The sequence below is a fragment of the Pseudophryne corroboree genome, chromosome 3, assembly GCF_028390025.1.
Source record: "Pseudophryne corroboree isolate aPseCor3 chromosome 3, aPseCor3.hap2, whole genome shotgun sequence".
NCBI classification, from domain to species: domain Eukaryota; kingdom Metazoa; phylum Chordata; class Amphibia; order Anura; family Myobatrachidae; genus Pseudophryne; species Pseudophryne corroboree.
The window spans coordinates 342,316,835-342,344,701 of NC_086446.1; the positions used below are offsets into that span (position 1 = coordinate 342,316,835).

General features: G+C 43.6%; 1 protein-coding gene across 1 annotated transcript in view; it reads right to left on the reverse strand.

Moving 5' to 3' along the window:
* GPR179 (G protein-coupled receptor 179) overlaps window positions 1-27,867 on the reverse strand; it is a 152,934-nt gene that overhangs the window by 14,514 nt on the left and 110,553 nt on the right. The window contains exons 2-8 of the mRNA XM_063959656.1: window positions 23,524-23,632; window positions 6,284-6,368; window positions 4,756-4,949; window positions 4,256-4,324; window positions 4,060-4,169; window positions 3,704-3,942; window positions 3,308-3,446 (exon numbers count right to left, since the gene is read on the reverse strand). Coding sequence (XP_063815726.1) covers window positions 3,308-3,446; window positions 3,704-3,942; window positions 4,060-4,169; window positions 4,256-4,324; window positions 4,756-4,949; window positions 6,284-6,368; window positions 23,524-23,632 — 945 coding nt within the window. The remainder of the gene's footprint in view (window positions 1-3,307; window positions 3,447-3,703; window positions 3,943-4,059; window positions 4,170-4,255; window positions 4,325-4,755; window positions 4,950-6,283; window positions 6,369-23,523; window positions 23,633-27,867) is intronic.

The window sequence follows — 27,867 nt, forward strand, 5'->3', positions numbered from 1 at the left end:
TTGAAAAGAGTTTAATTCTCAGTCCAGTCTCTATTTCAGCAGCTCCCACCTCTCTGGGTCCTCCTCCTAGGAGAATATCTGTACCAGTTGAATTTCGACCAAAGTTACTGCAGTGGGCTCATATCTCCAAGTTTTCTGGTCATCCTGGAGTTCAAAAAAAGTGTGAATTTCTACGAAGGTCATATTGGTGGGACACCATGAAGAAGGATATACAAGATTATGTCAATTCATGTCCTCAATGTGCTCAGCACAAAACTCTTTGTCTGCCTCCTGCGGGGTTGCTTCGTCCACTGTCCATTCCTAAGAAACCCTGGACCCATATTTCTATGGACTTTATTACCGAATTACCCCTCTCCAAGGGTTACAATACCATCTGGGTGATTATTGACCGCTTTTCAAAAATGGCACATTTTGTTCCGTTGACCGGTTTACCAACGGCTCCCAAGTTGGCTTTACTGTTTATTCGTGAACACTTCCGCCTGCATGGGTTACCTTGGGAGATAGTCGCTGATCGAGGGGTACAGTTCACTGCAAGATTTTGGAGGGCCCTCTGCTCAGCCTTACAAATAAAACTCAAGTTCTCATCTGCTTACCATCCACAAACCAATGGGCAAACTGAACGTGTCAATCAAGATTTATAGACTTTTCTCTGCGTTTATCTCTCTCCTTCACAGGACGATTGGGTGGAACTGTTACCCTGGGCCGAGTTTGCCCATAATCATCTGTACCACTCTTCCACTGGTGAGTCCCCATTCTTCATTAATTACGGATTCTATCAACGAGTCCCAGAATTACCAATTTTTCCTTCGGAGGATGTTCCTACTGCAGCTTCCACTCTCCGGCACTTCAGTCAAATCTGGAGTAGGGTTCATGCTAATCTCAAGAAAATCTCTGGTCGCTACAAATTCTTTGCGGATAGAAAACGGCGAGCAGCTCCTCAATACAAAGTTGGTGACAGGGTATGGCTCTCTACCCGCAATCTTCGTTTAAGAGTACCCGCTATGAAGTTTGCTCCGAGGTTCACCGGTCCTTACCCCATTTTGCAAGTCCTGAACCCTGTTGTCTGCAAATTGGGATTGCCTTCCCACTTTCGGGTACCAAATTCTTTCCATGTTTCTCTCCTTCGTCCCCTCATTTTAAATCGGTTTCATTCGGAGTCTCCTAGCCCAACCTCGGTAGAGACTGAAGCTGGAACGGAATTTGAAATCAAAACTATTCTTGACTCTCGTTATCTTCACAAGAATTTACAGTATCTGGTAGAATGGAAAGGTTATGGTCCTGAGGAGAGGAGCTGGGTCAAAGCTTCTGAAGTCACTGCTCCCCGACTAGTCCGAATCTTTCATTCTAAACATCCAACGAAACCAGGAAAGTGTCCAGGGGCCACTCCTAGAAGAGGGGGTACTGTCACACTCGCGGCGCTGCGGCTGCCGCGCTTACCGCTCCGGGTGCGCTGGGTCTCCCGGCGGTCGTCGCCCCCGGTGGGCTCCGGGTCGTCGCGTCTTGCTGTCGTTGCCTCCGGCGGGTTCCCGGGGTGTGGGCGCCGCCATTGCGCCCGGCATCCACGAGAGCGTGGTGAGCAGGTGGCGTCATTGGCCCCTTCCGCCAATCAGGAGAGGGCAGGAAGTTCAAAGGCAGACGCCGTACAGAGCCCCGCACCTAAGTATCGTCTTTCCAATGATCACCAGTGCTAGCAGCGTTCAGCGTGTTCTCAAGCTGAACGTCTCCTGTGTTCCAGCGTTACAGAGTATCTTTCAGTGGGACATTCCCTGTGCTACCAGCGTTACAGTGTATCACTCAGTGGAACCTTCCCTGTGCTACCAGCGTTACAGTGTATCACTCAGTGGAACCTTTCCTATGCTACCAGCGTTACAGTGTATCACTCAGTGGAACCTTCCCTGTGCTACCAGCGTTACAGTGTATCTTTCAGTGGGACATTCCCTGTGCTACCAGCGTTATAGTGTATCACTCAGTGGGACATTCTCTGCATTACCAGCGTTACAGTGTATCTCTCAGAGGGACACCTCCTGTGCTTCCAGTATTACAGGGTATCCCTAAGTGGAACGCCTCCCAAACTTCCAGAGTTACACTGAATCTCAAATCCTCATTTATTTCTTCAGCATCACTCACAAGTTCTTCATTCTTCTGTGTGCTTCAACATCGTTCTCAAATCTTCATTCATCTCTTCAGCATCGCTCACAAGTTCTTCATTCTTCTGTGTGCTTCAACATCGTTCTCAAATCTTCATTCATCTCTTCAGCATCGCTCACAAGTTCTTCATTCTTCTGTGTGCTTCAACATCGTTCTCAAATCTTCATTCATTACTTCAACATCGCTCACAAGTTCTTCATTCTTCTGTGTACTTCAGCATTGCCCCCAAGCCTTGGCCACAACTAATTCTTTAGCATTACACGTCGGTTACAATGGCTAAGTTCTGCATGAGGGAAACCTACATCCGGCCATCCCTGCTCCGGCCCAGCTGTGGTTCCTCTTTCCGATCATCGGAAGAACCCCCGAGTTCTCAACACTCCCAACCCAGGTTAGTGACACCCTGGCTGATGAGGACCTCATGTTTGCTCAATCGGTGCTGCAGAGTCATCCGCAATCTCCCGCCCGTTTTGGAGCCTTGGTATAATCCCTATGGTCCTTACGGAGTCCCCAGCATCCTCTAGGACGTAAGAGAAAATAAGATTTTAAACCTACCGGTAAATCTTTTTCTCCTAGTCCGTAGAGGATGCTGGGCGCCCGTCCCAGTGCGGACGACATTCTGCAAGACTTGTATATAGTTATTGCTTGCATAAGGGTTATGTTACAGGTTTGTTCAGTCTTTGACTGATGCTGTTCTGTTTCATACTGTTGACTGGTTCGTATATTCCAGGTTATACGGTGTGGATGGTGTGGGCTGGTGTGAATCTTGCCCTTGGATCAACAAAATCTTTCCTCGTACTTTCCGTCTCCTCTGGGCACAGTTTCTCTAACTGAGGTCTGGAGGAGGGGCATAGAGGGAGGAGCCAGTGCACACCCATTCTAAAGTTTCTTTATAGTGCCCATGTCTCCTGCGGAGCCCGTCTATTCCCCATGGTCCTTACGGAGTCCCCAGCATCCTCTACGGACTAGGAGAAAAAGATTTACCGGTAGGTTTAAAATCTTATATTCTGGATGTATAATTGAAAAATCATTGCTGAATGTACACAACATCATTAGCTTGCTTGCCCTGACATAGGTAGGACAAGTGAACTGAAGTGAAAATCTGAGAATTGAAAGACTGACTATGAGGCATTCACATGTTGCTCAGTATATCTGGTCTCACCTTATAATGTGGAATGCAGTTGATATCAGCATCTCATTGTGTATCGCTACTCCCATATAACGTGGCTCATGGAAAGCAGAGGGCACTGTACGAGCTCCATAACATAGGTAACTGCCCCAGCACAGAAAGAGCAACTCGGCTGGAGAAAGAGCACAGTGCATGATTAAAACTGATTGACTGACTGTGTCCCAGATTGTTCCAAGAACGCTATCCAGATACAGGTGGGATTTTGAATTTTGGATAAGGGATACTCAACCTGTACTGTAAATCACCTTCCACAATTACATTTTGTAAAAATGTACTTCATTATACTACATACAGTAGTTCATCACAACAATCACCTATTCTGCAGTTCATACAGTAAAATTCAACGTGGAACCATCACAGCAAACTCACCCAGAGACATCATGTAGTCCCAACGGTCATAATCGCATGTATAAAAAATCAGCCCTTCCTGTGTTTGTGTGCGGATAACCACTTGAACACCTCTCTGTAGGTTCTCTAATGTCCCCACGGTCCATCCCACAAGGAACCAGATGCAGACCACCAAGATTACACATAACATACGCAATAAACGCACACTTGTCATGTAGGGCACACGCTGAGCAGTCCTCGAAAGGAAAATTTTCATCACCCTGTGTAATTACAAGCATGAGAGATTGGCATTGTACATATATATATATATATATATATATATATATATATATATATATTTTAAATCATGCATGACCTACACTAATCCCAATTTTCACCTGTATAGTTTAAGCACAATGGTCCCATATACCGTGCAGAACCCAAGTAGACGGACCCACCGAAGAGCCACGCAACGGAACACACCTGGTTTGAAATATACGATAAATACCTGAAATACAAAGAGGTGTTAAAAGAGAAAAGAACAACTCTCCTCTGGTTCATATAGGTGCAATAAACAGATTTTGTTTCACTCACTGGAAAGTAAAGCAGCAGTGACCCGAAGAGTATTGTCTCCAGGAGGAGAAGACCTGAGGCTCGAATCCTCTGTATGGGAAGAGACAAGGTGCAGGTGGTAATATTCAGGAAAACAATGTGCTAGCACGTGGAAATGCAACAGTTAGTCACTCCCAGCTGTTGTAGCTATCAAGATGCATAAATCCCAATGAAAACACCATCAGAACTGATTATATTCAACATTTGCCTATTAGATATGGCTAGTGTAAGGTATCTATGTTTTGATACTATCCACAGTACTAACGGTATTCAAAATATATATACATATTTATCTACGAAAAAGCATAAAACTCAATAATTCTGCAAATAGAAAACAATGTTTAGATGCTACAGAAAAATGCAAGATATTCTTGAAAAGACAACAAGGCGTTAGAGCTACAGTAAATACAAATCTCCCACACATAAAGCATGTTTCTGCAGGCACAATTTTGTAGCTCTCAGTCTGGCCTTTGCATACTCACTTTGCTCTCTCGGAAGTTATAGGACACCAGCATACTCAAGAAGACTCCCATCATAGCAGTAGCTTGCAAGGACAATACAGTAACACGGAGAGCCCTGTCTTCTTCCACCAGACAAGGAGAGTCATCCACGCAAGTATCACAGCCCTTGCTACAGCGCATACAGGCAGTAACTCCAGGGTAAGAATTGTCTAGGCCTGCAGATTATGCACAGGTTACAGTATAGTGTTGGATATATTTAAACACAAAGTTACCAAGTGGTGTTTAAGAAAAAAAAAAAAATATATATATATATATATATAATCTATCAAGAAACAATTAAGACCCTCTAATGCGCTAAATCGAAAATAGCTCGGACCACTGAGAAATACCTCCTGTCAGAATAGGTATGAAAGTAAGAATGAAAGAAAAAACAGAATTCTCATGGGAACTGAACCACCTCAGAAAATTAAAGCGTTTATAATAAAAACATTTATTCATAAAATCAGAACACTTGTAAATGTTTGTTACATCAATAAAAGATTTTCTTTAAGATCATAAACACCACATACACAAGAACATGTTATATGACAATCAGTTGGAGAATTAAATTCTGATGATATCAACTGTTGTATAAGAAGTATAGTCTTCAATTAGATTTTCCAGATGTATGATCTAATTCACAAGTTAGAAGAAATCCAACGCGTTTCATTCGTTAGGACTTCATCAGGGGTTATAATCAGATATCAATAATTGTGAAAATCAATATCATATCCGGATTATTATGCCATTGAACTAGACAAGATATCAGTATATTTTCACCAACAGATATCAATGAATAGTGTAAAATATGGTACTGAGAACAATTCCTTTTAAAATGTATCAATTAGTCACTTCACACCAATAGGTGGGAGTGATAGATAATTCAAGGATAAGTAAGTGAATTCCTTCATTATGCCACAGGATGATAGCTGTGAAGTGAATACATCTGGAAAATCTGGAAAATATAATTGAAGACTATACTTCTTATACAACAGTTAATATCATCAGAATTTAATTCTCCAACTGATTGTCATATAACATGTTCTTGTGTATGTGGTGTTTATGATCTTAAAGAAAATATTTTATTGATGTAACAAACATTTACAAGTGTTCTGATTTTATGAATAAATGTTTTTATTATAAACGCTTTGATTTTCTGAGGTGGTTCAGCTCCCATGAGAATTCTGTTTTTTCTTTCATTCTTTCTTTCATACCTATTCTGACAGGAGGTATTTCTCAGTGGTCCGAGCTATTTTCGATTTAGCGCATTAGAGGGTCTTAATTGTTTCTTGAGATATATATATATATATATATATATATATATATATATATATTAACAGTGCTTGAGGGCTGCATAAAGTTTTAATTACAAAAATGCTAATACATTTTAAGTTATGTCCCAAACTCTTCACTACATATTGAGGGAGAAAGAGAGAGAGGTCTATTTGAGAATACAGGCATACATACATACATACATATAAAAAGAAATATTTGCAGACTGTAACATTACCCTCGAGCTGTGTCCAGTAATAGCCAGGCCTGCACACACATCGGTACCTGTTCAAGGTGGAACCTTCTCTTTCATCCAACAAGCACTAAGGGGGCGATACAAATCTTAGAACATGTAAATTACAATCAACGATAAGTATAGGACATTATCTCTGTACATTTCCATCCTTAGCCAGTGAGTACCAATAATAAACATTCGGCAGGATGTAATTGGAGTCCGAGATCGCCTGAGATGTGGGATGCCGGACTATCTTGAGTGTTTTTTTTTTTTTTTTAAAGGGCATTCACTTACAAGGCATGGTTTTGCCTTGTAAGTGTTTGCCCCTTTAAAAAAAAAACCATCAGAGATCGTCCAGCATTTCACACTTCCGGCAATCTCGGCTCCATTACATCCCGCCGATGGTGTCAGTTGGTGATTTCAGAAAGGCAATATATATGTTATATACGGTATACGCAGTCTCTACTGCACGTATTTCAAGTAACTGATGAGTTCTGCAACCATATAATAGCATGCAGTTAAACAGGTTTAAGAAACACCTGAGGTGACTTTTAATAGAGTGTATACATGTACAAACATCCACAGTGTATTATACAATAAATGTTCACTAGCTTTAGTAGAACTACAAAGACTTGCACGACAAATAGAGAACCATAGATTTCATAAGCAAGACAATTTTACATCTTATATTTAATTCTAAGGAGCTGATTGTGAGTTGAGAGTACAGCAAATGAAACAAGTAATTTTGCACCTGGACAATCAATTCTGTAATGCAAAGGGTGAAAATACTTTACATGTTTTGGTATGCAAGGTAAAAACTGTATGCTTTTGTATGTAACCAGGAGCTGACAGGGGGGGCACTGTGATTGGGAAAGTGTGGTTGTGGGGGTGTAGCCAGGTGTGAGAGTGGGGATGTGGCCCCACGTGTCCGCTGTGAATACATAGGGCGGTATTCAATTCTTTTCACCCCTTCCATACCCGTTCTGTTTCTGACCTTGGGGGCATGGTATCATCATTTCAGCTAGCTACACCTGGAGTAGCGATGCACCCAACGCTTTACACAGCTAAACCTGATTACCATGGGCGCGATATGCGCAATAACAAGGATCATTTTAGAAAGGAGATTGGGTGTGATATATAATTTGAATACCGCCCATAGTGTCCACCTAAAGTTGTTGTACCAAATGTTATAGCAATTTAATATCCCACTTTTATTTTGAGCTGCTCAGTGATTGACGTTAGTAAGTAGAAATGCTGGAATGTATATTTAAAGTAGGTGGCCGGAGGGCTGGGGGCCACCTAGGCCCCCAGATGCTTTATGGATGTTGATAGTGAGAAATTCAGTTTAGGTGTATTTCCTGCATTCTGCCACTGCAGCAGATCAGTGCCAGATTAAGGTCCACATGGGCCTGGAGCTGAAAGTAATGAAGAGCCTATTGTGTGATCAGTACTGCAGGAGAACAAGAATGGGAGCCAGGGGGCAATTGGACAGAGAAAGGGGGAGGTTAGAAGGAATTAACAAAGGAGGTTAGAACAGCAGAGACAGTGGTGGGGCAGGCCAGAGCGGAGTCAGAGTGGTGGGCAATGGTGACTACCACACACATACACACACACACACACACACACACACACACACACACACACACACACACACACACACACACACATAAGCAGCACTCACTCTAATAAGTACTGATACCTTGGATGCCCTTTATCTGAGTAGGAATATCTGAAAAGAAGACCAGCAGTACTCCAAGTCTTTAAAAAGGCTTATATTGAATATACACATGTATTGTAATAACTGCGATTACTATACATGTGTATAGTCAATATAAGCCTATTTCAATTCTTAGAGAGTGCCACTGGTCTTTTTTTTATATATATATATATATATATATACATACACACACACACACACACTGTACATCATCATCTAATCATCTTCCCTTTCTTCTCATCCTCAGGTTTGTTCATATCCCTGCAATCTGCTTACTTTAATCTGAACTCCTTTAAACAATCCTTAAAACCATACATTCAGCATATATCGCCCTGCAATCTGGGGACATTCTACAAACAATTTGCTATACCCTTTTCAGACCGCCAGCTATAAACACGGGTTATTGGCACATGAGTGCGCTGGGCGCATAACCCGTGTTCATGTGCAGTCTGAAAGGTGCCAGGGGAAAAATACCGGGTCGAGCAACCCGGTATTTCAACCATAATAGCGAGCAGGGTTGAACTCGTGTTCAACCCGGCTCGCTGTGCGGTGTGAACGGGAGCCGGGTCAATGCAATCCGTTTCCCGTTCACTGTGTGTGTACGGGTGGTACTTGGAGATCATGTGCTCTCCAAGCGCCGTCACCAACCCAGCCTGAGGCGGGTCGCACCCTGGGAGCTTCCGTGTCAGGCTCGTGAGTGTGACCCGACTCAGGTGGTGTGAAAGCGGTATTATTTAGATACATTTGTAATTTCATGATTTGCTTGCAATTTTAAATACCTGTGTTTGAAATTTGGCAAGTGGTGCACAGTTAATGAAGGCAGACTGGGCTGATGTTTGCATAGTCAAACACTGAGCAATTTGACACCTTTGATTAGTAGGACATTTGCCTCACCTGTAGCCTGTGTTAATTTTCCATAGTATATATGTAGATTTAGTTATGAACAGCTGTGCGTTCATGTCTCTAAGCATTTTGAAAATGAAGAGTTAAAAAAACAGTTGAACAAACATCGAACAACATCAAGAAAAAGCTCAGGATCACTTTGTGGCCTCTCCATACCTCTGCCATCATGGGAACACCAGGACCAGGCCTACCACCCCTCTGGCTGAGAACATCATGACTGCCCCCTGGGCCTACCCCTCAAGCTGAGCAGGGAGCTGAGGGGAGAGAGAACCAGGCTTAGCAGGGACATTTCCATCAGCCTTTAGTGTGCTCCCCACGTTCTCATACCAACCCATGCTGCTCCTAGTAGACCATGACATAAGTTTATCAAAATAATTTAATATTCCGATTATCCTCCTTCTGTTGGGTACTTACAAAGGTGCTCCTACCATGTGCCTTTTTTAATATATATATATATATATATATATATATATATATATATACACATACACACGTGTAGCCGGCACTCTCTCTCCTTTAAGCGAACTCAGGCCGCGGTGCTCTTTAAAGAATCATGCACATCCTCCAAGATAAGGCACTCAAACGGGCTTCTCAATAAAGAATCACTCCATAACACAAGTTAATGTGCAACGTTTCGGCTTTAATAGCCGTTTTCAAGCAGCATGGTCATGACCATGCTGCTTGAAAACGGCTATTAAAGCCGAAACGTTGCACATTTACTTGTGTTATGGAGTGATTCTTTATTGAGAAGCCCGTTTGAGTGCCTTATCTTGGAGGATGTGTGTATGTATATATATATGAACATAGAATTTAGTTGGTGCGCTACTTTCCTTCTCAATTAATGAATTCAAAAGGAGTCCTAGGTAGATTAACTTGCACTTTGGTTCCACAGGGTATTCCTGTAGTTGGCAGCTCAATCCTTCAAGGTGTCACTAGGTTTAGTGACAAATTAATCTGGAAAAGACAAGGGGGGAGGGACAAGCGCCTAATAGTGCAGTAACTTCACAACAAATTAGGTTGTGTATAATGTCGTATCTATAGATAATATGCGTACCAGAAGTATGATTTATAATGGGCACATCAAACGTTATAATAGCTGGTGTTTGGCACCGCAATTAGTCCCCAGGTTGGACGTCAATATGGATGTTCTCCAAATCATCAATTTGCAAATACGTCGGTCTGTAAATAATCAGAGCGAGAGGCGCCTCTCATTGTGCAGAAATCACTTTATAAATATATTGAAATTCATAGAAAACGATAGGTATTAAGCGTACCAAAATATAAATACCAAACAGCTTTTAAATATGGTCTTTTTGTCAAGAGCGACTTTCCTTTATGTAGTTGGAGAGTATCAGACTTCGTGTATTGCCGTGTATAGAAAAATATATATCACAGGCTAAAAGATATATGGGTTTTAATTCATATGGTAAAAAGGTAACATAAAAAATATTCTCAAAGAAAAAAGAGTTCATAAAGCTTATCTGGATAGTCCGAGATTTTTTCAGTGGTCCGGGGTATATCCACCGTATAAGTCTGTGTCAGGGGTGTTCAGAACAGGTCCTCAACGCGTTTCACCTGTAAAAGGCTTCCTCAGGAGGACTATCCAGATAAGCTTTATGAACTCTTTTTTCTTTGAGAATATTTTTTATGTTACCTTTTTACCATATGAATTAAAACCCATATATCTTTTAGCCTGTGATATATATTTTTCTATACACGGCAATACACGAAGTCTGATACTCTCCAACTACATAAAGGAAAGTCGCTCTTGACAAAAAGACCATATTTAAAAGCTGTTTGGTATTTATATTTTGGTACGCTTAATACCTATCGTTTTCTATGAATTTCAATATATTTATAAAGTGATTTCTGCACAATGAGAGGCGCCTCTCGCTCTGATTATTTACAGACCGACGTATTTGCAAATTGATGATTTGGAGAACATCCATATTGACGTCCAACCTGGGGACTAATTGCGGTGCCAAACACCAGCTATTATAACGTTTGATGTGCCCATTATAAATCATACTTCTGGTACGCATATTATCTATAGATACGACATTATACACAACCTAATTTGTTGTGAAGTTACTGCACTATTAGGCGCTTGTCCCTCCCCCCTTGTCTTTTCCATGTATATATATATATATATATATATATATATAATTCCAAAATCATACCGGCACTCCCACTGTATATGGAAAGGTTCCTTTGCTGCGGTGCCCTCCAGGTCAGCAATGAGACAAGTATATGGAGTAAGCGTTGGTGGCACTCAGGCAGACTTAGCAGATGCAAAGATAAAATTCCTTTATTTGCCTACATGTTTCGGGGAAAAGCACCCCGTCCTCAGGGCTTGGACAACAATAAAAACATACACATACAACACTTAAATACACCACAGACAAAAGACATTAGTGTAAAGATTGTACTCACCTGTCCTCACGGCGCTGCCGCCCGTCCGCACATGCTGCACGCTTCCGTGTCGCTGAGCGATGACGTCACGGTGCGCCGCGGGGCAGGGAGATCGTCATGGAAACCAACAGTAATCAATTACAGGCGTCCAGAGAGCCTGTACAAAAAACATACATAGATAAACAATACAGCACATTTAAAATACATGTAAACCATCGTATAAGGAGAGATCCTAATAACACCTAGCCAACATCAAAAACATAATAACATATTGAAGTCGTCTGTTGCCAAAAAACCAGGATGATTATAATTGGCAAACAGCAATTAACCCCTACACTATAAGCTGCATATAGGATTACCCAAATAATTAGTTAAACGACCCTAAAGAAAACACTGTAATCCCAGGTTTTCGTTAAGGCCACCAGGGGATAATGTTCCCAGCTTAAAGATCCAACGGGACTCCTTCTGTAGAAGTAATCTATCCCTATTGCCACCCCTCAACGAAATAGGGGTATGATCAATAAGGATAGCCCGAATGCTAGCCACCCCATGTTTAGCAGTCAAACAGTGACGCGCAAAAGGCTGATCACTTGTACCCTTCTCAAAAGCTTTTTTGATGGCACTCCTATGAAGCGCCATCCTTTCTCTAAACTGTCGTATGGTCTTGCCGACATAGGCAAGACCACACGGACATGTAAGTAAATATATTACGTGAGTGGTAGTGCAAGTAAGGCGATGTCTAATAGGGATTTTCTGACCTGTTTGAGGATGGTTGAACGTAGTGCCAGTTTGCAAAGTATTGCATGTGGCACAACCGAGACACCTATAGCACCCCATCTTAGGACTGAGGAAATGGGCTTGGTTACATTTAGCCATATTGGTGACATCAAGGCGAACTATATGGTCCCCTATATTATTACCCCTAGTATGACTAGGTAACAGTCTAGTGTTGGATAGATTACTCAAAGCAGTTTCTGTTTGTATAATGGGCCACAGTTGTTTGGCCTTGCTCACTATTCGTTTTGAGCTCGTAGTGAATCTGCTCACCCATGGTAATCTGTCTGCTGTTTTTTTCTGGTCAGACCTGGGATTTAATAATTGTTGTCCAGGGATACGGAGGACTGCCGCCTTTGATTTTTCAAGTTCCCTAATGGGATACCCCCTTTGTGCAAATCTCAATAGCATTTCATTGAGGGCCCTATTGGTCTCCTGGGGGTCTGACGTAATACGCCGCACTCGCAAAAATTGCGAGTACGGTAACCCTTTCTTTAGTGCCAATGGATGGAAACTTTGATAATTCAAAAACGTATTTCTATCAGTGTCCTTAACGAAAAGTGAGGTACTGAGCTGACCAGAGTTAAGAGTAATAGAAACATCCAAGTAATTGATTTGCTTTTCGTCAATCACATATGTAAATTTCACTACATGTTCAGATGCATTATGATGTTCCCACAACCTGGTTAACTCCTCCCTAGAACCACCCCAACAGACCAGAAGATCATCGATATAGCGCCTGTAGTAAATCACATGGGGCTTAACAGAAGGGTCAAGATAAAACATAATCTTTTCAAGATGGTACATGAAGGCATTGGCGTACGATGGGGCCACAGCGGATCCCATCGCACACCCAGATGACTGTAAATAGAAATCCCCATTAAAAATGAAATAATTTCTCTTCAAGACCAAATTCAATAAATGCAAAAAGAAAGACACTTCTGGGCCCTGGTATAAAGCATTACCTTCAATAAGTGCTCTTACAGCCTCTACACCTGCATCATGTGGGATGCAGGTGTAGAGGCTGGTAACATCAGCACTACACAACAGAGTATTATTGGGTATCGACTCTAATTGCTGTAATTGCAACAAGAGAGATGATGTATCCTTTAGAAAGGAGGGCAGAGCTTGAATACAGGGATTAAGGTAGGCATCCAGGTAGACCGCAATGGGCTGATATAACGAACCCCTTGCTGACACAATAGGTCGACTTGGAGGATTCTCCAGAGTCTTGTGTACTTTCGGCAAGGTATAAAAAAGCGGTACTACCGGGAAGTCCACCGTAAGGGCAGTACAAGCATCTTGAGATATAATACCCAACCCACTAGATTCCCTTAGGAATATATCCAGCTCTTTTTTAAAATCCTTGGTAGGATCTTTGTTAAGACGGGAATATACAGATGAATCACTTAATTGGCGTTCACATTCAGCAATGTAAGCCCCAATGTCTTGAACGACTATGGACCCACCCTTATCGGCCTTCCGAATTATGATGTCAGTTCTAGAAGACAAATTTTTTAGTGTGGTACGTTCTTCAAAGGTGAGATTGGGGTATACTGGCTCATTCATAGCCTGCACACCTTCTAACTCTACCATACGAATAAACGTCCTAATCGACGAATTTTGACTAGGGGGGTCAAATTGAGATTTAGGGGCTAATTTCCAAAGCTGGGTCGGTATTTCTGAAGAAGCTTCCTCCCGAGGTGTCTGTCGAGAGGCTCTGCTATTGAAATATTCCTTTCGCTTCAACGTCCTGTTTAGCCGATAAATATCAGCCTTCCATTCCAATGGGTCTGGGATCGTAGTGGGAACAAAGGAAAGTCCTTTAGCTAAAAGGCCATATTCTTGATCAGAGAGAGGAGTGGATGAAAGATTGAAGACAAGCTCCTTTAGTGACGTGGCGGTCTTAGATCGTATGATCCTTTGGTTTTGTTTGGACCTCCTCGTCCTCTGCCGCGACCGCTTTTGGAATTGCGATTGGGGCGTCCTTGGACCCCCATCTGGGGCTGTCCTAAAGGGACCGCTCTCTCAGTCGATGTTGATGGTGCGAGGTCATATCTGAATCACTCGCGGAGGATGACATACCAGGTTGTTCCCTGCGTCGCCAATTTTGCTGTCGGCGTCTAGAGGAGAATTGTTGCTGATGATTAGGTCTTGAACTACCCAGCCAAGGATAAACCTGCCTTTGTGCATAGTCTCTTTGGACTTTAGCAAGTTTATCTTTTTTGAACCGTATAAGGTCCTGTCGATATTTTTCCATCTGGGTGTTCAGTTTATTCATCCAATCAGTCTGTGTATCCGCACTAATGGTTGTTTTATGCTGTAACTCAAAGGATTGAATCTGCTCTTTAACCAAATTTAATTCCCGGGTAGATTCCTCCACTACCAACAAAATAAGGTCCATCGAACACTTATTCAAAATTGCCACCCACCGGCGACAAAATTGTGCACTGTAACGGCCTATCGTCGGCGAGTTGGATATCCTAAACCCACGGGGAATTAAATTACTCCGGTAATAGTCAGATAGCGTGATACCGTGATACAAAAAGTCACACTCCCTTTGCTTTAATTTTAACCATTGTCGGTACAGCTCCTCATTTGTATTAGGCACCGTCTCATCCACCAGCCTTCTTTCCACAAGAATTGCATTAGCTTCTGCATCAGAGAAGCTTAGACGTTCATGTGCATCCTGATGCACTAGATCCAATGTGGCATCCATATCAGAATTATGCTCCATGATGCCACTAGCAGCTTAATCGTGTAGAGAGCCACTAACGTGAGGTAGGGATTATAAACACTGACGTGAGATAGGAATTATCAGCACAGTCCCCCACCAACGATGATTCAGTTCTAAAAAGCTGCCGGTGAGTACAGCCAAAACCAATGTCAATGTCCTGAGTAATTTATAAATCACTGGGTGCCATGATGGATGAGACCACACAGTAGAAGTCAAACCAACAATAATTCCAAAATCATACCGGCACTCCCACTGTATATGGATAGGTTCCTTTGCTGCGGTGCCCTCCAGGTCAGCAATGAGACAAGTATATGGAGTAAGCGTTGGTGGCACTCAGGCAGACTTAGCAGATGCAAAGATAAAATTCCTTTATTTGCCTACATGTTTCGGGGAAAAGCACCCCGTCCTCAGGGCTTGGACAACAATAAAAACATACACATACAACACTTAAATACACCACAGACAAAATACATTAGTGTAAAGATTGTACTCACCTGTCCTCACGGCGCTGCCGCCCGTCCGCACATGCTGCACGCTTACGTGTCGCTGAGCGATGACGTCACGGTGCGCCGCGGGGCAGGGAGATCGTCATGGAAACCAACAGTAATCAATTACAGGCGTCCAGAGAGCCTGTACAAAAAACATACATGGATAAACAATACAGCACATTTAAAATACATGTAAACCATCGTATAAGGAGAGATCCTAATAACACCTAGCCAACATCAAAAACATTATAACATATTGAAATCGTCTGTTGCCAAAAAACCAGGATGATTATAATTGGCAAACAGCAATTAACCCCTACACTATAAGCTGCATATAGGATTACCCAAATAATTAGTTAAACGACCCTAAAGAAAACACTGTAATCCCAGGTTTTCGTTAAGGCCACCAGGGGATAATGTTCCCAGCTTAAAGATCCAACGGGACTCCTTCTGTAGAAGTAATCTATCCCTATTGCCACCCCTCAACGAAATAGGGGTATGATCAATAAGGATAGCCCGAATGCTAGCCACCCCATGTTTAGCAGTCAAACAGTGACGCGCAAAAGGCTGATCACTTGTACCCTTCTCAAAAGCTTTTTTGATGGCACTCCTACGTAATATATTTACTTACATGTCCGTGTGGTCTTGCCTATGTCGGCAAGACCATACGACAGTTTAGAGAAAGGATGGCGCTTCATAGGAGTGCCATCAAAAAAGCTTTTGAGAAGGGTACAAGTGATCAGCCTTTTGCGCGTCACTGTTTGACTGCTAAACATGGGGTGGCTAGCATTCGGGCTATCCTTATTGATCATACCCCTATTTCGTTGAGGGGTGGCAATAGGGATAGATTACTTCTACAGAAGGAGTCCCGTTGGATCTTTAAGCTGGGAACATTATCCCCTGGTGGCCTTAACGAAAACCTGGGATTACAGTGTTTTCTTTAGGGTCGTTTAACTAATTATTTGGGTAATCCTATATGCAGCTTATAGTGTAGGGGTTAATTGCTGTTTGCCAATTATAATCATCCTGGTTTTTTGGCAACAGACGATTTCAATATGTTATAATGTTTTTGATGTTGGCTAGGTGTTATTAGGATCTCTCCTTATACGATGGTTTACATGTATTTTAAATGTGCTGTATTGTTTATCCATGTATGTTTTTTGTACAGGCTCTCTGGACGCCTGTAATTGATTACTGTTGGTTTCCATGACGATCTCCCTGCCCCGCGGCGCACCGTGACGTCATCGCTCAGCGACACGTAAGCGTGCAGCATGTGCGGACGGGCGGCAGCGCCGTGAGGACAGGTGAGTACAATCTTTACACTAATGTATTTTGTCTGTGGTGTATTTAAGTGTTGTATGTGTATGTTTTTATTGTTGTCCAAGCCCTGAGGACGGGGTGCTTTTCCCCGAAACATGTAGGCAAATAAAGGAATTTTATCTTTGCATCTGCTAAGTCTGCCTGAGTGCCACCAACGCTTACTCCATATACTTGTCTCATTGCTGACCTGGAGGGCACCGCAGCAAAGGAACCTATCCATATACAGTGGGAGTGCCGGTATGATTTTGGAATTATTGTTGGTTTGACTTCTACTGTGTGGTCTCATCCATCATGGCACCCAGTGATTTATAAATTACTCAGGACATTGACATTGGTTTTGGCTGTACTCACCGGCAGCTTTTTAGAACTGAATCATCGTTGGTGGGGGACTGTGCTGATAATTCCTATCTCACGTCAGTGTTTATAATCCCTACCTCACGTTAGTGGCTCTCTACACGATTAAGCTGCTAGTGGCATCATGGAGCATAATTCTGATATGGATGCCACATTGGATCTAGTGCATCAGGATGCACATGAACGTCTAAGCTTCTCTGATGCAGAAGCTAATGCAATTCTTGTGGAAAGAAGGCTGGTGGATGAGACGGTGCCTAATACAAATGAGGAGCTGTACCGACAATGGTTAAAATTAAAGCAAAGGGAGTGTGACTTTTTGTATCACGGTATCACGCTATCTGACTATTACCGGAGTAATTTAATTCCCCGTGGGTTTAGGATATCCAACTCGCCGACGATAGGCCGTTACAGTGCACAATTTTGTCGCCGGTGGGTGGCAATTTTGAATAAGTGTTCGATGGACCTTATTTTGTTGGTAGTGGAGGAATCTACCCGGGAATTAAATTTGGTTAAAGAGCAGATTCAATCCTTTGAGTTACAGCATAAAACAACCATTAGTGCGGATACACAGACTGATTGGATGAATAAACTGAACACCCAGATGGAAAAATATCGACAGGACCTTATACGGTTCAAAAAAGATAAACTTGCTAAAGTCCAAAGAGACTATGCACAAAGGCAGGTTTATCCTTGGCTGGGTAGTTCAAGACCTAATCATCAGCAACAATTCTCCTCTAGACGCCGACAGCAAAATTGGCGACGCAGGGAACAACCTGGTATGTCATCCTCCGCGAGTGATTCAGATATGACCTCGGCACCATCAACATCGACTGAGAGAGCGGTCCCTTTAGGACAGCCCCAGATGGGGGTCCAAGGACGCCCCAATCGCAATTCCAAAAGCGGTCGCGGCAGAGGACGAGGAGGTCCAAACAAAACCAAAGGATCATACGATCTAAGACCGCCACGTCACTAAAGGAGCTTGTCTTCAATCTTTCATCCACTCCTCTCTCTGATCAAGAATATGGCCTTTTAGCTAAAGGACTTTCCTTTGTTCCCACTACGATCCCAGACCCATTGGAATGGAAGGCTGATATTTATCGGCTAAACAGGACGTTGAAGCGAAAGGAATATTTCAATAGCAGAGCCTCTCGACAGACACCTCGGGAGGAAGCTTCTTCAGAAATACCGACCCAGCTTTGGAAATTAGCCCCTAAATCTCAATTTGACCCCCCTAGTCAAAATTCGTCGATTAGGACGTTTATTCGTATGGTAGAGTTAGAAGGTGTGCAGGCTATGAATGAGCCAGTATACCCCAATCTCACCTTTGAAGAACGTACCACACTAAAAAATTTGTCTTCTAGAACTGACATCATAATTCGGAAGGCCGATAAGGGTGGGTCCATAGTCGTTCAAGACATTGGGGCTTACATTGCTGAATGTGAACGCCAATTAAGTGATTCATCTGTATATTCCCGTCTTAACAAAGATCCTACCAAGGATTTTAAAAAAGAGCTGGATATATTCCTAAGGGAATCTAGTGGGTTGGGTATTATATCTCAAGATGCTTGTACTGCCCTTACGGTGGACTTCCCGGTAGTACCGCTTTTTTATACCTTGCCGAAAGTACACAAGACTCTGGAGAATCCTCCAGGTCGACCTATTGTGTCAGCAAGGGGTTCGTTATATCAGCCCATTGCGGTCTACCTGGATGCCTACCTTAATCCCTGTATTCAAGCTCTGCCCTCCTTTCTAAAGGATACATCATCTCTCTTGTTGCAATTACAGCAATTAGAGTCGATACCCAATAATACTCTGTTGTGTAGTGCTGATGTTACCAGCCTCTACACCTGCATCCCACATGATGCAGGTGTAGAGGCTGTAAGAGCACTTATTGAAGGTAATGCTTTATACCAGGGCCCAGAAGTGTCTTTCTTTTTGCATTTATTGAATTTGGTCTTGAAGAGAAATTATTTCATTTTTAATGGGGATTTCTATTTACAGTCATCTGGGTGTGCGATGGGATCCGCTGTGGCCCCATCGTACGCCAATGCCTTCATGTACCATCTTGAAAAGATTATGTTTTATCTTGACCCTTCTGTTAAGCCCCATGTGATTTACTACAGGCGCTATATCGATGATCTTCTGGTCTGTTGGGGTGGTTCTAGGGAGGAGTTAACCAGGTTGTGGGAACATCATAATGCATCTGAACATGTAGTGAAATTTACATATGTGATTGACGAAAAGCAAATCAATTACTTGGATGTTTCTATTACTCTTAACTCTGGTCAGCTCAGTACCTCACTTTTCGTTAAGGACACTGATAGAAATACGTTTTTGAATTATCAAAGTTTCCATCCATTGGCACTAAAGAAAGGGTTACCGTACTCGCAATTTTTGCGAGTGCGGCGTATTACGTCAGACCCCCAGGAGACCAATAGGGCCCTCAATGAAATGCTATTGAGATTTGCACAAAGGGGGTATCCCATTAGGGAACTTGAAAAATCAAAGGCGGCAGTCCTCCGTATCCCTAGACAACAATTATTAAATCCCAGGTCTGACCAGAAAAAAACAGCAGACAGATTACCATGGGTGAGCAGATTCACTACGAGCTCAAAACGAATAGTGAGCAAGGCCAAACAACTGTGGCCCATTATACAAATAGAAACTGCTTTGAGTAATCTATCCAACACTAGACTGTTACCTAGTCATACTAGGGGTAATAATATAGGGGACCATATAGTTCGCCTTGATGTCACCAATATGGCTAAATGTAACCAAGCCCATTTCCTCAGACCTAAGATGGGGTGCTATAGGTGTCTCGGTTGTGCCACATGCAATACTTTGCAAACTGGCACTACGTTCAACCATCCTCAAACAGGTCAGAAAATCCCTATTAGACATCGCCTTACTTGCACTACCACTCACGTAATATATTTCCTTACATGTCCGTGTGGTCTTGCCTATGTCGGCAAGACCATACGACAGTTTAGAGAAAGGATGGCGCTTCATAGGAGTGCCATCAAAAAAGCTTTTGAGAAGGGTACAAGTGATCAGCCTTTTGCGCGTCACTGTTTGACTGCTAAACATGGGGTGGCTAGCATTCGGGCTATCCTTATTGATCATACCCCTATTTCGTTGAGGGGTGGCAATAGGGATAGATTACTTCTACAGAAGGAGTCCCGTTGGATCTTTAAGCTGGGAACATTATCCCCTGGTGGCCTTAACGAAAACCTGGGATTACAGTGTTTTCTTTAGGGTCGTTTAACTAATTATTTGGGTAATCCTATATGCAGCTTATAGTGTAGGGGTTAATTGCTGTTTGCCAATTATAATCATCCTGGTTTTTTGGCAACAGACGATTTCAATATGTTATTATGTTTTTGATGTTGGCTAGGTGTTATTAGGATCTCTCCTTATACGATGGTTTACATGTATTTTAAATGTGCTGTATTGTTTATCTATGTATGTTTTTTGTACAGGCTCTCTGGACGCCTGTAATTGATTACTGTTGGTTTCCATGACGATCTCCCTGCCCCGCGGCGCACCGTGACGTCATCGCTCAGCGACACGGAAGCGTGCAGCATGTGCGGACGGGCGGCAGCGCCGTGAGGACAGGTGAGTACAATCTTTACACTAATGTCTTTTGTCTGTGGTGTATTTAAGTGTTGTATGTGTATGTTTTTATTGTTGTCCAAGCCCTGAGGACGGGGTGCTTTTCCCCGAAACATGTAGGCAAATAAAGGAATTTTATCTTTGCATCTGCTAAGTCTGCCTGAGTGCCACCAACGCTTACTCCATATATATATATATATATACATACACAATTCTTACAGTGTACTTCCACCCCACTGTGTGCTATTTTTGTAATGTGTACCTCCATTGATTGCACACCCTGCCAGCAGAAACCTATGCAGTGCACCCCAGATGGCTGCCTCGGATGGTTCCTCTGTGGGCAGGATGTTCTTCACGCGGATCTTTCCATACTGGTTATACCATACTACTAAACAAGTGTCAGTTTTCCCATATATGCATTGGGCCCTTGTATGGCTCACCTTCTACAATGTAAGCTTCGTAGTGCGCCCAACATGGCTGCCTCATCTGGTACACTGGTGGATGCTTTGAAAACTATCTGGACCTGGCAATTTGCTTGGGACCCTACTCTGAGCGTTAAGACACTACAATCAGCCCCATTTTGTGTCATCTCTTCTGGGGGTAGACTATTCCACCCAGGGTAATCCTACGTAGTGCGTCCAAGATGGCTGCCTCGCCTGGTACCTTGTGAGGGTACAATACACAACCCATGGAATTTATTACCCAATATGCCTACACCAATCCTGCACTATGCTTACTATGCACTCTAGGTTTTGCTTTTTGTTGTCTGTGTAGCTTGTCTTTTGCTGTATTACGTGAATCTTCTGTATTATGTGCATTTTTTTGATGTCTGTAATGCACTTTAAGTCCTGTTAGAGAAAGAGTGCTTTATAAATAAAATTATATATATATATATAAACAGTATATATATATATATATATATATATATACATACTGTGTATATGTATATATATATATATATATATATATATATATATATATATATCCATCCATCCAAAAAGTAGTACAGGCACGCACCACTTCCAGATGGATGAAATTTTATTGTAGCTCACAAGTGCATCTCAGAATGAGAATAAGCAGCAGTCAAAATGGCATCTCAGCAGCATGTCAATGTTTCGGCTCCATCTGAGCCTTTGTCAAGACAGATAATGTCACAACAGGTATTTCACCCATCAGCCCATGAGATGCTCTTGTGAGGTACAATAAAATGTCATCCATTTGGAAGTGGTGTGAGTGCCTGTACTACTTTTTGTATATGTATGGACTGCTGAACCCCTTTATGGAGCACTGCCCATGATGATTCTGTAGCAGTGAGTGTGGACCTACTGGATATAGATAGATAGATAGATAGATAGATAGATAGATAGATAGATAGATAGATAGATAGATAGATAGATAGATAGATAGATCACAGGGTATCCGTTTGGATGGTCGACCATGTTATGGTCGACAGTTATTAGGTCGACCACTATTGGTCGACATTGACATGGTCGACATGGACACTTGGTCGACACGTGAAAATGGTCGACACATGAAAAGGTCAACATGAGTTTTTCAAAAAAAATTCTTTTGGGGAACTTTTCCATATTTTACGATCCACGTGGACTACGATTGGGAAAGGTAATCTGTGCCGAGCGCAGCAGTAGTGGAGTGAGGCACCTTGCCCGAAGCATGGCGAGTGAAGCGAGCCATGCGAGGGGACGCGGTGCACTAATTGGGGTTCCCCGTCACTTTACGCAGAAAATGACACCAAAAAAAGTAAAAAAACTCATGTCGACCTTTCATGTGTCAACCATTTGTCCATGTCGACCATACCAATGTTGACCAATAGTGGTTGACCTAATGACTGTCGACCATAACATGGTCGACCATTCATACCGGAACCATATCACAGTATATCACAATACAATTATTAGAATCTTTGATCAATGGCAGTGCACTCACAGAGGGAGCATACCTTTTTTTAGAGGCACTGTACTGAGGATCAGGCTCCAGTACATGGACACAACATTTGGATCTGCAGCAGCCCGTCCCGGATAGGTAGCAACAGCTGGATAGCAAGTGCCTCACCTCCTGGTGTCCCCCTCTTCTCATCCTCTGCACTAATTAATGGAGGCTTTCCTCAATTACTGGTGCGCAAATGAAAGTGGAATCAGAACGCGGTAATGGCTCTTCAACCACATCACCGCCTTACAGGCCTTCCCCCCCAGGCAGTAGCAGCTCTTTTCCCACAGCCTTGACAATGCACACAGGTATTCTCCCGGGGGTGAGCGCTGGAGGGGGCCTCATTACAGCCCATGGGCATACAGGTATGAGTCAGTTTGGCCCCTTAACCACTTAACTGGTGATTTTTCCTTTCATAACATTTTTCTTTTTAAATATTTAAATATTATATTATGCACATCTGCAGAACATCTCATAAAAAACTGGAGGACACAGTGGGGCGGCGTGGTTGCATGTGATCTCACCATGCCAGTTAAGTGGTTAACTGCCGCGGGCAACAGTGCACTGCACCGCGAGCCCAGCAGTAGTTCGGCCACTGCTGCTGTAGCAGCTATGTATCTGGCTGCCAGCAGCAGCAGCTGAAATTACAATACAAGAATTACAATAATAAAATAAATAAAAATGCCCAAAAATGCCGACCTCCCCCCCTCCCAAGCTGCCTATGTGCGTGACCCACATATTATGGATAACTTTATTTTTACAGGGCAATTTAGATTTGAGTTTGGACACGTCCCTCTCAATCTAAATCTCTCTGCACATTTTAAATCTGCCCTAGCAAGAGTGCTATATGGTTCTGCCTAGGTGCAACGTTACTTTGTACATTTTTTTTGCTTTACTGCTAACTCAGCATCAGCTCCATAGTATCTTGGGTTAAAAAGTTTTCCATTCTACAACCCATTACCCATCTATAGTACCCCATTACCTGTGTACTGTTCTCATCACAGCTGTGAGTATTTGCAAACCAGACAGGGTCTTGGGAGCATTGGTCTATCCCCAGACTCGCCAATCGCACATCCAGGTGTAAGGTTCCCCTATTCAATGTAGAAAATAATTAGTACGATTTAAACTAGTCCCCAAACTCCTCTGTAGCCCCATTGGAAGAACAGGTGATTGTATAGGATTGGTTGAACCAGGGATTGAATAAACCTTTTCTCCCCAGATGATAATTACAAAACATGTTCTAATGATAAAGAATGCTGACATAAACAACATTGGCTAATGGAAAGGTGAAGACAAAGAGAAAATGACAAGTTAGGGCAAAAGAGAAGGTGCTGACTGGTTAGGATTGGACAATCAGGTAAGTGCTGAATTACCGACAAGGTAGGGTCTGGTGTGGTCGCTCACTGCCATAATGCTATTTTGAGAAGGGGATGCTGTGTGCGGGGTAGGACAGTGTACTGTATGCTAGGAGAGATGGAAGGAAATGTCAGTGGGGTGACTAATGTCTGATGCTGGGCCAACCATATGCTGGTGCGGAGACTGGAAGTAGTTACTCAGAGAGAGGGTATGGGGGAGTGAGGGTAGGGCTCGGTACATGGTAGAGCAGGGTGATGGTATATCGGGTGGCCAGGCATGTTACTATATGGAAGGGGTGGTCGCTCTGATAATACTGGGAGTAGAAGGGGCAGCGAGGCAGTCCACTTTGCTCAGCATCTCTAATCTCCCACTGGCAGCAGGACACCCCTGGCCATGGACAGCTTGGCTGACACCAGTAAGTGTCTCTTCTCCCCACAGGAGTGTGATAAGATATTCGGGACTGCTGTCAAGAGGGATCCTCAAGATGGGACAACTTAATGGACTGCAGCAGCAAAGTCCCATGACAGAGAGTGGGAACATAAGGGACCACTGAAACTCCTCTGCAAATTGTCCATATCCACCCTGATCCACAACAAGGTATGTGATGTGTAGCCACAGCACCTATAGTACATACTACTGCCACACACACACACACACACACACACACACACACACACACACACACACACACACACACACACACACACACACCAGCTGCTCTACATTGTCAGTCACATAGTACATACTACTCCTGTTATACATGCAATATACATTGCACACAAACCGGCTGCTGTCACATCTCATGTGTACATATAGTACATACTACTTCTGTCATAAACTATACACTGCACACACACACACACACACACACACACACACACACACACACACACACACACACACACACACACACACACACACAAGCTGCTGCTGTGTATGCTGTCACATATAGTACATACACTGCACTGTAAATGCACCTACTGCTGTCACCTCACATTTGTACACTGTCATCTGTACATATACACCGCACACACACCAGCTGCTGACATCTCACATGTGTGCACTGTCACATGTAGTACATAGCTACACACACCAGTTGCTGTTGTGTACTGTCCCCGATGGTTTATGCACTAGTACACATTCAGGTCTATTCATGAACAGTGAAAAGAGTGGAGAAGTGAACCAGTGGAGAAGTTGCCCATGGCAACCAATCAGCTGTTCTGTATAATTTTAAAGTATGCAAATGATAAATGTTACGTCAATGCTGATTAGTTGCCATGGGCAACTTCTCCACTGGCTCACTTCGCCATACTTTTCACTGCTTCATGAATAGATGCAGGGCCGGCAACAGAAATCATGGGGCCCAGTACATCGATATCTTTGGGGGCCCCCTCAACTCTCCCTCCTCCCCCCTCCTCGACCCCAATGTCAGAACACAACCTTCAAGCGCTCTGTGCCCATTATACACATGTGTATGTATATATATATATATATATATATATATATATACATATAAATACACACACACAGTATATACATACATACATGTGACCAGACACAGACTGTTACAATGGTTAGGGATGGTGCCAGGACCCAGGAGGGACTAACCGTCACTACAGCTCTCTTGTCTGCAGGCAGCACAGCTGTGGGGGCTGCGGGTGGCTGCTGCAGTCTGAAAATGACACCATCACACGCTCGTGTCTGGCGCCAGGGAATGGAAAGGGCTGGCGCAGCGTTATCGTCATGATGTTGCGACACCAGCACGCACCCCTGGACGGACTGGACCAAGTGACAGGCAGGGGGAAGGGGGGGGGGGGGGGCAGAGGTTGGTGCGGCCAAAGGGCCAGATGCATCATCGCTTGGAAAGTGATAAAATGGAGAGTGAAAAAGTAATAGCCAATCAGCTTCTAACAGCCATTTTTCAAACACAGCCTGTGACATGGTAGTTAGGTCCTGATTGGCTGGTACTTTTTCACACTCCATTTTATCACTTTCCAAGCGATGATGCATCTAGCCCAAAGTCTTTTAATTAGCTTTTTTACTAAATTGTCAGCGTACAGGAGAGAAGTTTAAAAAGTTGTTATAGGAGCTGCAGTTCCGTATTAGGTGTCCCTGATCCAGGGCCAGCCCTAGCCGAATTTTATAGGTATGCGAATATATATTTCTCTTACGTCCTAGAGGATGCTGGGGACTCCGTAAGGACCATGGGGTATAGACGGGCTCCGCAGGAGACATGGGCACTATAAAGAACTTTAGAATGGGTGTGCACTGGCTCCTCCCTCTATGCCCCTCCTCCAGACCTCAGTTAGATCCTGTGCCCAGAGGAGACTGGGTGCATTGCAGGGGAGCTCTCCAGAGTTTCTCTGTAAAAAGAATTTTGTTAGGTTTTTTATTTTCAGGGAGCCTGCTGGCAACAGGCTCCCTGCATCGTGGGACTGAGGAGAGAGAAGCAGACCTACTTAAGTGATAGGCTCTGCTTCTTAGGCTACTGGACACCATTAGCTCCAGAGGGTCGGAACGCAGGTCTCACCCTAGCCGTTTGTCCCAGAGCCGCACCGCCGTCCTCCTTGCAGAGCCGGAAGATAGAAGCCGGGTGAGTATAAGAAGAAAGAAGACTTCAAAGGCGGCAGAAGACTACTGATCTTCACTGAGCATTTGCTCCCACACACACACACACACACACACACACACACACACACACACACACACACACACACACACACACACAATACAGGCACGGATGGGTACAGGGCGCAGGGGGGGCGCCTTGGGCAGCAATAAACCTCTTGGCTGGCATTATTAACGGTATATAAGACTGAGGCATTAATATATACGATCCCCCGCCAGTTTGTTGTATTTTTGAGCGGGACCGAAGCCCGCCGCTGAGGGGGCGGAGCTTGATTCCACAGCACTAACCAGCGCCATTTTCTCCACAACACGCTGCTGAGAAGCTGGCTCCCCGGACTCTCCCCTGCTGAACACGGTGACAGATGGCTTTAAAAGAGGGGGGGGGGCCACATATATTTGGCGCAGTCAGTGTATATTTAACATATATAAAAAAAGCGCTGTATATATGGGAATTGTGTTTCCAGGGTCATTTGGCGCTGGGTGTGTGCTGGCATACTCTCTCTCTCTGTCTCTCCAAAGGGCCTTATTGGGGAACTGTCTCCAGATTAGAGATTTCCCTGAGTGTGTGGGGGTGTCGGTACGTGTGTGTCGGCAAATCTGAAGCGGACGGCTCTTCTAGGGAGGAGGTGGAGCAAATGAGTGTGGTGTCTCCGTTGGCAACGCCAACACCTGATTGGTTGGATATGTGAAATGTTTTAAATGCAAATGTGAATTTATTACATAAAAGGTTGGACAAAGCGGAGTCCAGGGAAAATGCAGGGAGTCCATCCTTGCCTTTTACTATGTCACAATGTCCTTCTGGGTCTCAGAAGCGCCCGCTATCCCAAGTAGCAGACACTGATACCAACACGGATTCTGACTCCAGTGTCGACTACGATGATGCAAGGTTGTAGCCAAAGTTGGCAAAAAGTATTCATTATATGATTATTGCAATAAAAGATGTGTTGCATATCACGGATGACCCCTCTGTACCTGACACGAGGGTCCACATGTTTAAAGAAAAGAAACCTGAGGTTACTTTCCCCCCTTCCCATGAGTTAAATGAGTTGTTTGAAAGGGCTTGGGAAACTCCAGACAAGAAACTGCAGATTCCCAAAAGGATTCTTATGGCATATCCTTTCCCGGCTAAGGACAGGATACGGTGGGAATCCTCCCCCAGGGTGGACAAAGCGTTGACGCGCTTATCCAAAAAGGTGGCGCTGCCGTCGCAAGATACCGCAGCCCTCAAGGATCCTGCTGATCGCGGGCAGGAGACTACCTTGAAGTCAATTTATACACATACTGGTACCTTGCTCAGACCGGCGATAGCGTCGGCTTGGGTTTGTAGCGCTGTAGCAGCGTG